We start from the raw sequence: 16,166 nt of genomic DNA on the forward strand, positions 1-16,166 counted from the left end.
ATTTTTTGGGGGTTAAGGAGATCTGTTGATGGTTCTAAGTTAATACTAGATAGAAACAACGCACAAAAAGTTAGGGGTATTTGGCTTTTGACTGAAATTGATGAAATTGTACAGTTCATGCTACAGTGATATTTTATGTTGAAAGAATCATGTAGGAGTATCAAATGGTGATTTCCTCATCTCAAACAATTTATTCAATCAAAATCCAGCAGTGGTTCATTTCAAACAACTTATCCCACAACAAGCAATTAATTTGCAGCCTTCCAGTGTACGTTCACACATACTCAGTCACAACATAGAAAATGTATAAGCAAGTTTTAAATGGACCTGTTGGAACATTGTGAGTAGCCTGTGTATACTAGTCACAGAGCAAGACAAAACCTGATAAGATTACAGATAAAGCATAAAAGGTAAAAAGACTATAAAGGGCTCAATTCCCCATCTCCACCTGTCCACATGTCAGCGTCCTTGTTCAATTTTAATTATATGTCAGTCTGTAACTACTGCAACAATCACACTAAAGCTTATTTTGTCACTTTATTCTGTCTACAGTCAAATGAGTTCCAAAAATGTATCTCTATAAAGTAATTAAATGGTTGGCTAAGTCATCCCCATGAAACAGTGAGCAAGTTTATTGTGTTTTATGTATGTCCACTAGAGGGAGTCGTGTAATCACGGATGAAAGCGCTTCCCCCCTATAGGGTACATGGCTGTTGACGTTAAGCTTAAGTACATCGAGTACAGCTGCAAACTCACAAAAAGACCAGAAGCAGCTTCAGGGGGAACAGGAATTATTGATGGTGTGATCAGATTTAATTTTTCTTATACAAAAGAATGGCAACAGGGAAAAAGAGGTGGAAAATGAGGGCATTGATGAGAGAGTGTTGGGGGATAAGATCAGGATGTGCAATGTGGGCTGGCCTCATTCACCCTGACAGACCACTCCTCAACTACAAATAGTGCTCCAGATGTCGAGCAGTGCAGCCATCCTGAGTAAACATGGGTTCACCAGCTGAGACGAGGGAAAACATCAGCTAGGCCTTTGAGACGTTGCAGATACCTCAGACAGGGGCGACGTGTGCGTAAACAGGCAGCCATTCACACAGACACACTGAGGTCAACTTGAAGACATAAATATATATATATAGAGAGAGAGAGAGAGGAGAAAGTTTTGGGCGATGACTTTATGAAGCCTGTTGCCAATCATTATTATTGTTTTTTTTCTTTATGTTTCTTCTTGTCACTCTTTACTTATTTGTGGACATATTTATCCAAAGAGCACACGTCCTTGTCCGCAGTCTCATAAAACTGGACGTAAATGTGCTGCATATTATGATACCTGGTTCCTGTGCCTTCATAAAGACATTGCTCTCAAGTGATGGATTTGTCTCAGTTATGAATATTACAAGGTTTTCCTGCTGTATGTGGAGCGGTCAGATCGTCCTGAAACAACCATAGGTGTCAAAGGAAGTCTTCTGTGCTGCATGCAAGCAACAGACCAACATGGCGTGTATAATATGGTGTCATATCGCAGGTTTTCTGTTAGATCGTCTGCAGAGTTTCATTGATTTGATGACAAGAATTAAGCACCAGGAGGAACTGAGATACTGCCCTGGGAGAACTGAAGCAGCGACATTGTGAAAGTGTAATGCCTTCCAGTGTGTTGGTCTGAAAAAACCCAGATCTGAGAACACTACAGGTGGATCCACCAGGAGCTTCCCTTCAACAGCTGAAGGAAATCAAAGCTGAGACAAAATGTTTTTTTCTCTATTTGAAAAGAAGTGAAGCTCAGAGCAACAGCTTCACCTGCAAGGAGGAAATGGGGGTGAGCAGATCTTCAGCATGCAGCTCTGAAAAAATGTAAAAGAGAAATTGACAGGAAAAATGAGAAATTGTGCTCAATGAGCTGAATCATTTTACCGAAAGAAGATTGAATTATGGAGTTCAAGTATATCCAAGGTTAAATCACAAGTTTGGGGCCTTTTCGTGGGCCCTTTTTCCCAAAACATGCCTTCGATTTTAATCTGCGTGTCTGATTTGCTCGAGTGTTTGTGACTGTCGCTCTGTGTTTGCCCTGCGGCGACCTGTCCAGGGTGTTCACCACCACTGCTAGGATTGGCTCTAGTCCACATGACCATAAGTGGGGATGAAGTGGTTTAGAAAATGTTTGTATGGATGAAACGACTGCCGCGTGAAACTATTTTGACATTCAGAAAAAAGGATCAGAATCACTTCAGCAAAGAAAATACGCCTGAACCTTGTGCTTACATGAAGTGAAAATGCAGTAGACAGGATGATCGATTTACTGAATATTCATAATATTCACAATGACTACTAGCTGCTACTTTCAACTTGACCCACTAGCAAATAAGAATAGTGTCCTGTAGAGGTGTGAGCTAAGTTATTTCCAACTCAACAACATATATTTTTATTCATTTTTCAGAATCTATAAAAAGAGCATAATGTGTTTTTTACCTAATTTTTTAACTTTTCTATTCCGGGAGTTGTAGGAGAAATATACCTCTAATATGTGAGTATGAGTAAATCCTGCAACAGATCAAAATCTGCTTAATAAGATCCTCTGCAGTATTGGAACAAATATCTCACAATCATCTGAGCAAATATGCAGACTTCAGTCTGCAAGACAGTGGCGTAAGAGGATTGATGCAAGGCATGTCTCGTGCCAGTTTCAAATCGGTGCTCGGCTGGCATCATGAACAAAGGAACATTTGAGCCAAACTGTGGACCCAAACATAAACGCATAATTAATCAATTCACTACCAGAACAGACCTTATTAACACAACAACACTTATTAGTGATGACATTTAGTTGATGATTTAGGTTTAAAGGTAGACCACACGGTGGGCCTCTTAACCAAAACACTCCCAGTTCAATTAGATACCGACAGCCCTTTCTATGTGGAGTATATGCCTTCTCTTTCTGCGGTCCAAAAACATCCATACATTTATTATAGTTTTGAATGTGAGCCTCTCTATGTTTTTTCCTGTGATGGACTGGCGACCCGCTCAGGGTCTGCCCTGCCTCAGTCAGGTGGATTTGGTTCCAGCCCCGCCCTGTGACCTTGACTTGGTTAAAGCTTAATAAGAAAATGGATGGACTGATGGAGTTCAAAGGTCAGCATTCCCATGTGAGCGCAACCTCAGCTCAGACACAGAAATCATATCATTAAGAAACTTTTTCTTTCTCCTCCGTAGGGACATCATTGAGTTGAGAAACTCTAGTCAGACTAGACTGCAAGCGTTGCCTCCCAAGTCTGCTTTTAATGGGCTGAGCTCAAGCGTGACTCGAGACACATTCAGCCTTTGTGACCGCCGCATTCCTCTCATAACATACAGATAAAACTCCTACACATGTCCAATACTCCTTATATAATCTTCAAGCATGAAATTGTGGCTTTTAGTGTGAGCAGCATATGTGGACTTCCTTACGTCTGTGACAGATGAGTGTACGCGTTTCTATAAAGAACACCGTGTTAAAAAGACAAGGGAAGCTTTCAGCAGCGTGTAAGAGCAACAAACATGCATATCGCCACTGTGTATTTGTTAACTAGATGATATTTACTGCATGAAGAGAGCACTTCTCTTCATTTCTTGTGGATTTCTCGTTCTTTCATCTGAACTTACGTCTTGTGCCGGACATACATGCATACTGTCGCTGCGTGACATCTAATGCCCGACTACGATGTCCTTACAGGTCCTGGACTAAGGTTTCACATCTATATATGTTTTTATATATATGTCATGCATGATGTAAGAGGGAGCTGATGTTTCTGGCTCTCGTGCAGTTGTCCCCCACTATACAGTTCTCAAATACTATACACTGCCAGACACATAAGGTTTAATGGGGGTGGGGGGAGGGGGGGGGGGGGGGGGGGGGTTGACTGGCTGAACACCAGCACTGATTTTATTTGTGTGCTCACTTAAAAAACTATTAAAGTCTCACGCATATCTGGTAAAACAAGCACAATACATGTATATTTCGACAAAAAGATTGTGTTCATGTGAACTGTTGATTCATTTTCCTCCCGCAGAGTGTCACATGCTTTAAATCGAGGATTGAGCTGTTTTGTTGAAGAGACACGCGTGGGCATCGTTCATTAATTTGCTTTCCTCGTTAAACTGCTGGCCCGAGCGTTAACACAGCCTCTTCTTGTCACCCCTGAGTGGAGGAATAAAATACTGCCTGCTCACACTCACGCGTCTCCTCCTGAGTCTTTCTGTGGCTCTTTTACAACCCGATTGTGTCTTTATTTAGAGACTTGTTAAAAAAAAAGGCGACTCCCACTGAGGAGCCTTTCTTTTCTTTGAGTCCTACTCTTCTAATTGACCTCAGAGCGGGCCAGAATCCAGTGCTGTCTTAACTAATCAAGACTTTTTTTTTCATGTTTTCACAACCACAAGTAGAGGGAGAACTGAGCCCCTGAGAAACACTGTTGGAAGAGGTTTGCTCAAGGTCTTGTGCACCTCATGTTTTGTCTGGTCTGAGAAGGCAGTGAATGTAACACACAGATAAAGGAGAACACATCGCGATGAGCAGCAATTGTTGAAAATAAAACAACTGGTGTTGGAGCAGTGTGTTTTTGCATCAGCTGAGAGAATTAGAGATCAAATATTCTGTTTACATGCACACTGTACTACATGCAAGAGGGTGTAATCTAATTTGTAAAAGGTAATCAAAAGATGAAATGGAAAGAAAAAGGGTGAAATTGGGAAGTATGTCAATAAAAGATAGTTTGAAGAGAAAATATAAGATCATCCGTATCAAAATTGACCAAAAACTGCAGGACAATTGGGAGCCATTGCTGGCCACAAAGTTTTGTTGAGTACTTAAGTACTTTGCTGAGCGCTAATTACTTTGAACAGTCAATATTTTTACAACAAATCAGACAAACACACTCCATTAACTGACAAGGTTTGGACATTTTGTCATGAGTGAAATTCACATACTCAACTCTGCTGCTGATTCCACTAAAAAACTATGTTCCTGACAAAAGTGGCACTATTGAGAAGCAAACAAATCCAAAACTGTTAGTTTTCCCCATAAAAAACGGAAGAGGATAATTTCTTCAGGGTAAATTAAAGTTTTCATTAGGAAAGAATGCTTTTGTGTGTTTGCAACATCGTCACAACACGCATAATAGATCATGTCTCTGAATATATATCGTGCGTCACGCACTTAAAATGATTGAAATGAAGCAAGGTAGAAAATAAACATCTGTTAGGAACAGTTACTTTAAAGAAGCTGACTCAACAGTTTTACTTGTATAAGTATCTTAGTTTCCTACAGTCATCAGTCAATGCATTTGCTGCTGTTTCAGTGGCCTGAATGAGACATACTGTTACGTGTCAAAACCACATGCAGTAATGCACATACATGGTACAACCTCACAATTTGCCAGCCAAGGCCATTTCTGCATCATCATAATGTGAAATTAATTCCCAGTTTTCCCTTTCTCGAAGAATCGTCAGTCTCAGTGAGTCATCGCGATGAATGTTTAGAGTGAGGACTCGTTTCTAAGTGTGTCTGAGTCGCTCTGGATGTGTATGTGTGCAGGAATGGCTGTTTAAACACATGATTATGAGGTTTATGTTGCAATTTCAGGAGCTTTGAAGAGCATTTCTGGGAGTAACTTGTTATCATCAGGACTTAAGTTACACCTGTAGCTACACCTGCAGAGGCCTGAGTGTTTCCATCAGGCTCTTTAAAATCCAGCAAAGATGTAAATACTGCATGTAAGGATGAAAGAAAGACACAGCAGATAAGGGAACAGATGGCCCCTATTTGCGACAAATTCAAACATTTACAATTAGTTTGGAAACATCCCATGGATTCCAGAGCCCAGCGAGGTTATAAAGTGGTTTGTGTGTCTTAATTCTGTGGTGCACGTTCACAGGCCGCAGCTCACCAAACCTTACAGCCATGCAAACAGGGGAATGTGAAACAAATGTGCTGGCTTCAGGTTTGCACAGCATCACATGAAAAAGCAGCAGCAGGAAAGTGAAGGAATTCCTCCCCAGCGGGAAATCTGTGTTCTCGCTGCAGTGATCTCTCATTTCCTCGGCGGCTCCCCTGGTCAAAGCCAAACTAATGGAAGCACCAAAAAACTTGAATGACATAAAACGGCAACATGTCAGATCTGCATTGCAGCCAAAAAAAGTAGCTTGACTCTCATTTCCCTAAATGTTTTATTGCCATTGTGTCATTAATGAGCTGGTGTGATAAAAGACATGGGCTGCACATAGAGAAAGCACATATGGAGCAGTTGATTACTGAGGATGACAATTTTAGTGCACGGTGAGCAGAAGTCTTTCATGGCATGATGTTGTCAACGGGTCTATATGAAAATCAAGTGTCTGAAAGATCCACACAAGAAGTGTCTTTTCAATTTCTGAGCTTGCTTGAGCACCTGCATGATTTCTTCAGCTGTAAAATATACCTTCTTTAATGGAAAAGGGTTTCTGGGTCCAGAATATAGAGGTGAGTTATTTATTTTAAAGTGTGTTAGGCTTTTCTCAAGAAGAGGAAGAAGAATAATTCATATGTAGAATTTAAAATAGCTCTTATGAAGGAAATCACTGCTTAATGGAGACTTTCTTATAATAGCTTTTTTTTGTACCTCTTGATTTTTATTTTCTAAATATACCTGATGTTCTTGTGAATATGTTGTGGGTTTGAATCATGCCTGGGGACTTTCAGTGTTGACTTTGCGTTTTCGCCCCGTGTGTGCATGTGTTTCCTCTGCATACCCCAGTTTTGTCCCACAGTCCAAACAAACATGCGTGTGAGATTAAATGGTGAAGTTAAACTGTGAATGTGAGAGTGTGAGATTGTTCTTCTCTCTGTGTGATGGACTGGTGACTTGTCCAGGAAACATCCTGCCATCACCTTTAATTAGTTTTGATTGGCTGCAGGACACGGCCTAAAGCGGTACAAAAGATGGCTATATGGACCTTTTTGTTTTTTCAGGTATCTCTGTGCTGTACTCTCAGGCCAAACAGCAAATCATATTTAATTTTATAAACATAACGTAAACATCATGGTGAGCTAGTGAGTGGGCGATTAGGAAGGTTTTAATTCCCTGAAAAGTACATCACGTTTACATTTTGAAAATGCCATGCTTTACCCTTCCATACCAGAAGTGATCTAGTGGGATGGGAACATATTTTTTTCAGACAGCAGAGAACATATTGTACAATAATGCTTTAGAGCAGAATCTGGGTGAAAAGTCAGCCTGTGTTTGTTGCCCTGATGCTGGAAAGAAATCAGAAGTGTAAAATATTCTCACACAGGTGTTTTGGCTCAAAAATAATCGTAAAACTCTGACAAACACATTTCTCTCGTGTCTCCTTGTAACCTCCACATGTCTTTCATTTCTCTGCTGTTTCGTCCTCTGTGTCCCTCAAGGGCCCAAAAAAAGGTTTAACCGCCACCACTAAACATGCTCGCTGTGTCTCAACATCTTTTTGTAATTTAGCGTGGCTTGTTATAAGGAAGAAGTGTGCCTCTCATTTTCTTTTCTATTAATTTACATGATCAGAGGCCACAGGACGTGACACTGCGGTATCACTTGGCATCATGCTTTGTCTCTGTCTTCAAACTGAAGCCATCGCAGACGTGGTACACCCAAATAAAAAAAGGGGTTCATTAACACATACCCTCTCTGATGTATCTGTGGTACAAGGACACATTTTCACACTCAAGTACACAGACAAAAGCATATAAAAGCCCCCCCCCCCCCCCCCCCCCCCACCTTCCCCCCTTCTAGTTCATGTTATTATTTTCCGCATTCTTCTTCTTATTTTAATTCTCACGTAACACCTGTTTCTACTCCATTCATGCTTTGTTGTTACAATCATTTTTGTGACTCTCTGGACTCTTCGGTATCTTTGTTGTACTACCGTGTATCTTGTAGTCACTTTCAATCCTCAACAGTTTTCTGTTGAGATGTGACGTGCTGCTCTTCTCTTAGAAATGGACACTAATTCCCACCCCTCTGGGGATCTAAATGAGCTGCCTGAGTGCTGTGGAAGGCACGTTCACACTGACAACAGAAATACTACAGCACACTATGTGCAGAATTGCCCAGGGTGAACCTGACCTTTTGTAGTCTTTGTATTTTTGTGGTTGCATGCGCAGATGCCCTGAATGCCTCCATCATCTTATTGAGGGGTTTTCAGGTCAGCTGTAAGCTCAGTGAAGGGAGAAGATGTTGTCAGAGAAAGAAGATATGTACACGTGAGCTTCATGGGACATATGTTGAGACATGGATTTATTAGGATGAAAGAATTTGCTTTATTTTTGGAATTACTTTTGTTGGTTTTCATATTTTGCTTATGACTCTCATTAAATACATAAAGATAGTTTAAGATAACTTTATAGAATTTGAATTGCAGTAACATTATATTTGTGATAACACTATATTAAATTTGTCTATTTGATTAGTTTTTCTTTGTACTTACACATTTTCACAGTTTTTTTCAACCTTTTCACAGAACTTTGGTATTGAGTCATACATTTTTTTAAATAAAAAAAACAAGGGTCATCATGTCAAAATCTGTTAAGTTAAAAGTCCTATGTAGACAGTAAATACTCTTTGGACTATAAGTTATTATTTAACTACAAACTATTGCCTATTTTTCAGTGTGTTGGGCTGCTGGAGCTAATCCCAGATGGGTGATGACAAATTGGACAGATTGCAATTTACACACAATCTCAATGAGTGTAAATTGTGACCTGGACGGGTCACAATTTACACTAATTTGCACATTTACTAGTGTAAATTGTAATTTGACTATGAGTAAAATTGCATACTGGAAAAATATAGGCTACGCATAAAAGTCTTATCGACAGGATTATAGTCATGCAATAGGTAATACTATTTATATTACATTAGCTGATTAAAGTTTATCTTTGGCAATACATATGTGTTTTACTCGAGTGGCTCTTTTCTTGTAGTATGATTCTAAGAACTTGAAGTTGTGGATGGAAATAGTCTTTGTTCTAAAACTGGCAATAGTTTCAATGCACTGTTTCTGTCTTTCTCAGGTAAAGGGAAGTTTTTCCTTTCATTGCTTGGGAATCTGTTGATAAGTAGTTGATGGATGACTCTGGTGGTGATGTGTGAAGCTCCGATGAGGAACCTTGTGAATGACCCCCCCCCCCCCTTACTCGGCAACTCATACCCGGGACAAAGTCTAATCTCCGCCCTCGAACCTCCAGCCAATCCTGTTTGGATATTTAAATGAGCCACCCATAAAGATGACTTGGAGCGGCAACTGTGACAGACCATAAGAAACTTCACTCTATAGACACAACTGCTCTCCACTTTGTGGCCGCTGTGAAACACAGGAGTGGATAAACCAGTGACCATCATCCGAAGAACTTTTTTTATTCAGGGGCTTATCAAGAAGAAAAACACCTCAATAATATGGGAAAGGGAAACATATATTTTTTCACTGTTTGGATAATTTTGGGAAAAATCTTTGCAACTTTTTGTTCAGACCCCGAAGCCACTGCCAACAGCACCGTTCTTTTTGGTAAGACCGACTTAATGTTATTGATTTGAAGAGTTATTTTATTCTGTCTTTATTCATTTGTTTTATATGGTGATGCAGCTCATTGTAAACACACGCGGATGCAGGTTAATTAATGCGCGCTGTGAGCGCGCTGACCGAGAATAACCCCGTGAAAAGGGGTTCAGGTCTGCAGGTCTGCATCCCATTTCATGCCATTCAGCTCCATGTGTGCATGAAGAGGAGCTGGCCCACAAGCTTGTCTGAGCAAAACAGTCACACTGTAATACAGCATTCGGTAATAACTTTGAATAATCACAGAGTGTGTTGATTTTCTTCAGGTTCTAGTATAAAAACACAGAGATATTTCCAATGTGTTGTTAAAAACACACCATAATACCTTTCTACACTCCAAGTCACTTAGAGTTCGGATTTGCCTTTATTTAATAATTTTTTTTCTCCCATCCTTTTGCGTTGTTTTACAACAACATTGACTAAATGAAAGAGTCAAAGAATATTGATTTAAAAATGTTTTTAATTTAACCCATTTTTAGTAACTTTAAATAAGTATTTCTTTGAAGATATTCAAGCTGTTGAGAGTTTACTTGTCAGCGAAGTTGTGCTGGTGAAAATTCAGAGTAAACATAAGGGGGCGACACGACCATGCTTTATACTCCTACCTGCTCACCATTAGTTTAAAGTCATTGAGAATATTTATTCTGCTACCCAGGGCATCACTCTGCTGTATGACTCATGTCAGTGTGAGCCGCATGGGTGCAGCTTATAACAACATTGTCATAGAAAGCTCAGTTTCACAACAATCACTTACTGTCATGTCACAACAATCTAACAGTCTCCTGCATGTCTGTATCTGTGTGTGTGTGTGTCTCTGTGTGTGTATGTGTGTGTGTGTTGAAACAGTAAACACCACAGCTACTCCGCTGCCCACTCCCTCTGAATGGATCACGGACTATGCTGATATTGTGTCCAAGTTCTCCCTGCGTTCTGCAGACATCCCAGAAGATGATATGTGCTACATTGTGGCTGGAGAGCGAGAAACCATCCAGGAGTGTGAATTCAATCCAGAGACACAGACCTTTATCATAATACATGGCTGGACGGTGAGTCAGATGAAACACAATGGTTATACAGCATGAATTGGTGTAGAAAATCACCTCAAAACGACACTGTTGTTTAATCAGACAGGTTGAAAATCAATCAGATCGGTGTCTATTTGAGTTGTCTGTCTGTAGGTTCAACAAACAGCACATGCAGAAGTTAAACACTGTCAATGCAATGTTGAAGCAACAAATAACTAAGTCCAGCTTGATACCAGTACAGTATTGTGAGATAATTTAAAGTATAAATACACTTTTGAGGATGTCGACTGAAAGGCGGGAGTTTGCAGTGCCAACAGTCTGTGTGTCTTCGGCTGTAATGTGATTTAGAGCGAACCGGGGAGCAAAATGTGAACCTGATGATGTGTTGGCTGCTTTCCAGCAGCAGGAAACACAGTGAAGTCTAAGGCTAGAGTAAATCACACCATCATGCAACTGACCTGACCATATGTGTGACGGCTTTTGTGCATATGTCTGCTGTTGTAGGTCACAGGAATGTTTGAGAGCTGGGTGCCCAAGCTGGTGTCTGCTCTGTACGAGAGAGTGCCCGGTGCCAATGTGATTGTGGTGGACTGGCTGACCCGTGCCAGCCAGCACTACCCGACCTCCGCAGCGTACACCAAGCTCGTGGGCCGCGATGTCGCCAAATTTGTTACCTGGTTACAAGTAAGTTTTTTCAGTGAGATTCTTCGCCCCCCGGGTCATATTTTCCACACTTGCCTAGTGGACAAGTGGATTTGAACTTCTGCTTTTGGATACCATTCTTCAAAGCCAGGACCTTTTCCTACACTGTCAACAAAACTGAAGCGTTGTAGAAAAACTGTTGCTCATTGTGTAATGTTCCTGACACCGCTGTGCTGCTTCAAATATGTTATCCTGCTGGTTATGATTATAAATACCTATAAAAATAATTTTATGATCGTGCCTATAGCCCACTGCTGCCTCTCCTTACACGGTGACTTCAAGGCAAAAGAAAGGGCCGACTGGCATAGGTAGTGCTCTCATGTGTTGACATGACTGCCAAATGTAAAACCTGCAACAATTAGCAAGCCGTGAAATTACATCAAACATTTCTGCAGAGTGCTGTTGAGCCTTACCAGGTAGAAGCAGCTATCGTTCTTAAGCCCTCCAGCAAAGTCTGCAGGATTCCTGTTAAATTTATTTACGGCATGTAATACTGTTTGTGACACATCCCACCCCTCTCCTCCCTCTCAGGCAGAGCTGCAGTTGCCCTGGGACAGGATTCATCTGCTGGGTTACAGTCTTGGAGCACATGTGGCTGGAATTGCCGGCGACCTCACTGACCATAAAATCAGCAGGATCACAGGTTAGAAATATCCCTCAAACATCAGATCATCAGAATCTTTCCTTTTCTGTAAGACAGTTAAAGGTCGGCTCTGTTTGGTTGACTTCAATTTGAGCCTCTTGCTGTAAATCAAATAAAGTTGCAATGTTGTCCTTAAATGCATCTATCACAACCGTGAAGTCATAAGTCATTTTTTTCAGCTGTCATTAGATACTTTTAAATCCTATATTTAGTCTTAGAACCAATGCATATAAACATACCATACTGTAATGTATGCGCACATTTCTTTCCAGCCCAGCTCATGAGAGCAGCCCAGCTCACCAGTGAAACATAATCTGTTAGTTGTTACATTCCAAGCCTGCATTGTATGTGTGCATATGGCCAGTCAGTGCCAGTTATTGGCTACAATCCCCCTATTTGTCACTATGAAGTTTATCCAGCTTTGAAAACTCCCTGACCTGTTTAGAATAATAGTGGGTTTATTGTGATCTGAGCACTGCAGCCCATTAAGAGCTCACAATCACTACTTCACATTGTTCTCAGCTTCACTCATTCTGTAAGGTTGCACGAAGCCAAAAGGAAGAAGAAAAAAGGAAAAAAAAAAGAAAGTAGCCAAAGCATGTTAATAGCCAACATTTTAAAATAGGTTGAAGGCCTGATCTTCTTTTTGTCTTCTCTTGATGTGAATCCTCCACTCCAGGTCTGGATCCTGCAGGCCCCACCTTCGAACATGCAGACAACCAAAACATTCTGTCCAGAGATGATGCCCAGTTTGTGGACGTCCTGCACACCAACACCAGGGGTTCCCCAGACCGCAGCATCGGCATCCAGAGACCAGTGGGCCACATCGACATTTACCCCAATGGAGGCACCTTCCAGCCAGGCTGCGACATTCAGAACACATTGATGGGGATTGCATTGGGAGGGATCAAAGGCCTCCAAAGTACGTCACACGAGCCCTCTCTGTGTCTGCTACAACCTTGATTAATAATACCTATGTCAGTTAATGCCTTTAATCTGCAGTGTCACAAAATCTTTTCAGAGTCAGAGTCAGAATCGGGTTTATTGCCAAGTATAGTTTAGAACAATACGAGGAATTCGTTTTGATGACTTTGGTGCAACACAGTAGAACAAATAATTTAAAAAGTGCAACAGAAAGAAAAAAAACAAAAAACTGGTATGAAATTCTCTTCATGTGGAGTGTAATAGAACACAGATGAGTTGAATTTAGAAACACTGTGAATTGCTTGAATATCAAAGCAGCAATCATCTCCACCTCTTACGGTCCATAAACACAAAATTCTTCCCACAACAATGGTGCTTTAAATCATCGGGAGGAAGTTCATACAAGTTTGCAAAGTGTCAAACACTTTGGCTGTGTGAAAAGCTTTCAGGACTACAGTTAAAGTGTGTTTGCCTCCAGTCATAACACACACATCTAAAGAGTCCCCTTATGCCACCAAGATTAAAGGTCTGCTTGATGTTTGGCTGCTTTACCCTCTCTTAGTTACTTAAAGGTGTTTTAAATGAGCGGAACTGTGCCAAGTGAGAAAATTACTCCTGGTCAACATGAGGGAGTAATATTCCAAGATGAGCGTGACATCGTCTGAGTAGATGTGCACAGGCTTTACGCTTTCTTTGCTCTGTGTTTTGCAGACATGGACCAGCTGGTTAAATGCTCTCATGAGCGCTCCATTCACTTGTTCATTGACTCTCTGCTCAACACTGAGCAGCAGAGCATGGCCTACCGCTGCAACTCCAGAGAAGCCTTTAATAAGGGGCTCTGTCTTAGCTGCAGGAAGAACCGCTGCAATAAGCTTGGCTACAACATCAACAAGGTCCGCTCAGCCCGCAGTGCAAAAATGTACCTCAAGACACGTGGAATGATGCCTTACAAAGGTAAATGAAAGGGAGCAGGGTATGTGCCTAGAGCACAGGTTGTATATGTCAATTATTATGATTGTTTTTTTCTTATATTGAGTATAATTTGTATGCTCTGTTTTAACAACAATGCAAGAAATACATTTAACTGCAGGAAAACAAAGTCTGATTGGGTTTATGTGCTTGAGTGAGGATTACTGAGAGTTGAGTTAAATCATGCACGTATCTTAATTATAGTAATCCATAGCATATGAGCTACTGCTGTTTAGTGTGCTTAGTGTGAGTGTAGCTGCTTTGGACTGGAACTGATATTTGTCAAGTTAATGTTTCATGTTTTATGGACAGGGCACACTTAATGCACACACATGTACTAAGCTCTCCGGAGGACATGAGAAGGGGAGGTTGTGGGTATTTTCGAGGTGTGTGTGTGTGTGTGTGTGTGTGTGTGTGTGTGTGGGGGCGGGGGGGGGTTATGCTAAGGTAATTTGAAACCTCTGCATACAACGTGCAATGGAAAAGTCTTCTTTGAGAATTACAATTTGGCACAGGCTCCCAGTGTTATTATTAGACACATTGTAAATGATGGTGGATATGCAATGGTATGTTTAAATCTGTGTAGGTTTGTAGACACTTCTTAATTCACAAACAAGCAAACTTTAAATAGCACCACAAGCCCTGCAAGAAATGGGTGAAACACAAAGACTGAGAGTAACTTTGCTTCTCCGCCTGCAGTTTTCCACTACCAAGTGAAGGCACATTTCTTCAGCAAGGACAAGCTGAGCTTCTCTGAGCAGCCGATGAAAATTTCCCTGTATGGCACCCACGGAGAGACAGAGGACATTGCTTTTGTTCTGTACGTATGTTAAGCAGTGCTGTCATTTATTTACAGACAAGACACTACACTCACAGATACTTTTAATTCACAAAAGAAACACATGATCAATTCCATGCTTCCAGCTTTTCTGTGGGGAAATAACTGTTTTAAATAAACTTGTGCTGAAAATGTCACACATGTACCAGATGTGTCTTTACAGCTGTCCTGCAGAGTCCACAGTCCAGTCCATGCTGATGCAGCTAAGCCTTTTCCTTCCTCTAACCCTGCAGGCCTGTCCTGAATGGTAACACCACTTTGTCCTTCCTCATCACCACTGACGTGGACATCGGTGACCTGATGATTGTGAAGCTGCGCTGGGAGAAGGACACCATCATCAGCTGGTCAGACTGGTGGGGCAGCAGCAAGTTCCTCATCAGAAAACTTCGCATCAAGTCGGGGGAGACTCAGTCCAAGTGAGCTTTGTAATCATCTCCCACCTGGTGACATTTATGTACTACGTGAGACAGCACAAGTCTCAAAACAATGAAATGAACAATATATTTCTCTTTATATTTTAGATTGATCTTTAGTGCAAAGGAAGGAGAGTATGCTTACCTGGTCAGAGGAGGAGAAGACGCAGTGTTTGTGAAGTCAAAAGAAGACAGCTTGAGCCGCAAAGAAAAGCTGTAAGTCACAATCACTCTGAAACATATTGTACGTTTTGAAATTTGCCCTGAAATGGATTTAATCATCTAATTATGAATAACAATTATAATAATGTGATAGAGAAATGTACTAAACTCAAACCGCTGATGCCCAATGGCCTGAAAAAGTAACATATTCATTCTTTCATTCATTCATTAGACATGTCCATTCTCATTGACGGTATATTAAAGAAAAGGTTTAATGTAATTTTAACATAAAGGCACTATTGTAACTGCATGATTAGACATGTAATTTGTTATTTTGCTTTAATTAAATCAATCAAGTGTTTTGTGTTCTAAATTAATGCAATGGCCACACTACCAAATAGATTGTCATGTAAACGGTGTGTATTCTTTTTTTTAATCAACTATTATTATCCGCACAGCCTGACAGTGTTTGCTTTTGTTTTTCAGGATGCACAAACTCAAAACACAGGGAAGTCAGTTTGGGCAAAACGAGGCTTGAAGTTGTACTTGATCACCTGACATGCTCATTTTCCATCTCTACATACATAGCCAAAGATGGACAGTGCACATCAACACTGGGAAAGTCAGAGTAACCAACTGGATACATAATGAATGCTGTTTTATGAAAAAAAAAAAAAAAGATCTCCTTTTCTTATTCTCCTGCCACCAACACAACCTTGTTGTCAGTGCTAAAAAAAATCAGTCATTTCATGAGCTTTCTCATGATTCTCTGCGAATTCTGCTGCTTGAAAAATGTTACAGGTTTGTTTTGATGATGTGCTTATATTGTGACAAATTTAGACATTCAGTAGCTTTTGTTGCTTTGTAATCATTTTTTATGC

The 16,166-nt window shown here is 40.7% G+C and overlaps 1 protein-coding gene across 1 annotated transcript; it reads left to right on the forward strand.

The window, feature by feature from the left end:
- The first annotated feature begins 9,287 nt into the window (after window positions 1-9,287).
- On the forward strand, window positions 9,288-16,001 carry lpla (lipoprotein lipase a). The gene is made up of 10 exons (XM_080473799.1): window positions 9,288-9,558; window positions 10,456-10,655; window positions 11,139-11,318; window positions 11,868-11,979; window positions 12,659-12,901; window positions 13,615-13,857; window positions 14,572-14,692; window positions 14,944-15,126; window positions 15,232-15,339; window positions 15,772-16,001. Exons 1-10 carry the CDS (start codon window positions 9,450-9,452, stop codon window positions 15,821-15,823), a joined length of 1,551 nt encoding a protein of 516 aa, XP_080329925.1. The 5' UTR covers window positions 9,288-9,449; the 3' UTR covers window positions 15,824-16,001.
- The last annotated feature ends 165 nt before the right edge of the window (window positions 16,002-16,166 follow it).

This window comes from Lipophrys pholis, assembly GCF_963383615.2.
Source record: "Lipophrys pholis genome assembly, chromosome: 10".
Taxonomy (NCBI): domain Eukaryota; kingdom Metazoa; phylum Chordata; class Actinopteri; order Blenniiformes; family Blenniidae; genus Lipophrys; species Lipophrys pholis.

Excerpts from the sequence above, each read along its gene's own strand:
- lpla (XM_080473799.1), top strand. The coding sequence starts at position 9,450 with ATGGGAAAGGGAAACATATATTTTTTCACTGTTTGGATAATTTTGGGA. Across the intron at positions 13,858-14,571 it reads TGGAATGATGCCTTACAAAG|TTTTCCACTACCAAGTGAAG; the intron begins GTAAATGAAAGG and ends CTCCGCCTGCAG. Across the intron at positions 14,693-14,943 it reads GAGGACATTGCTTTTGTTCT|GCCTGTCCTGAATGGTAACA; the intron begins GTACGTATGTTA and ends CTAACCCTGCAG.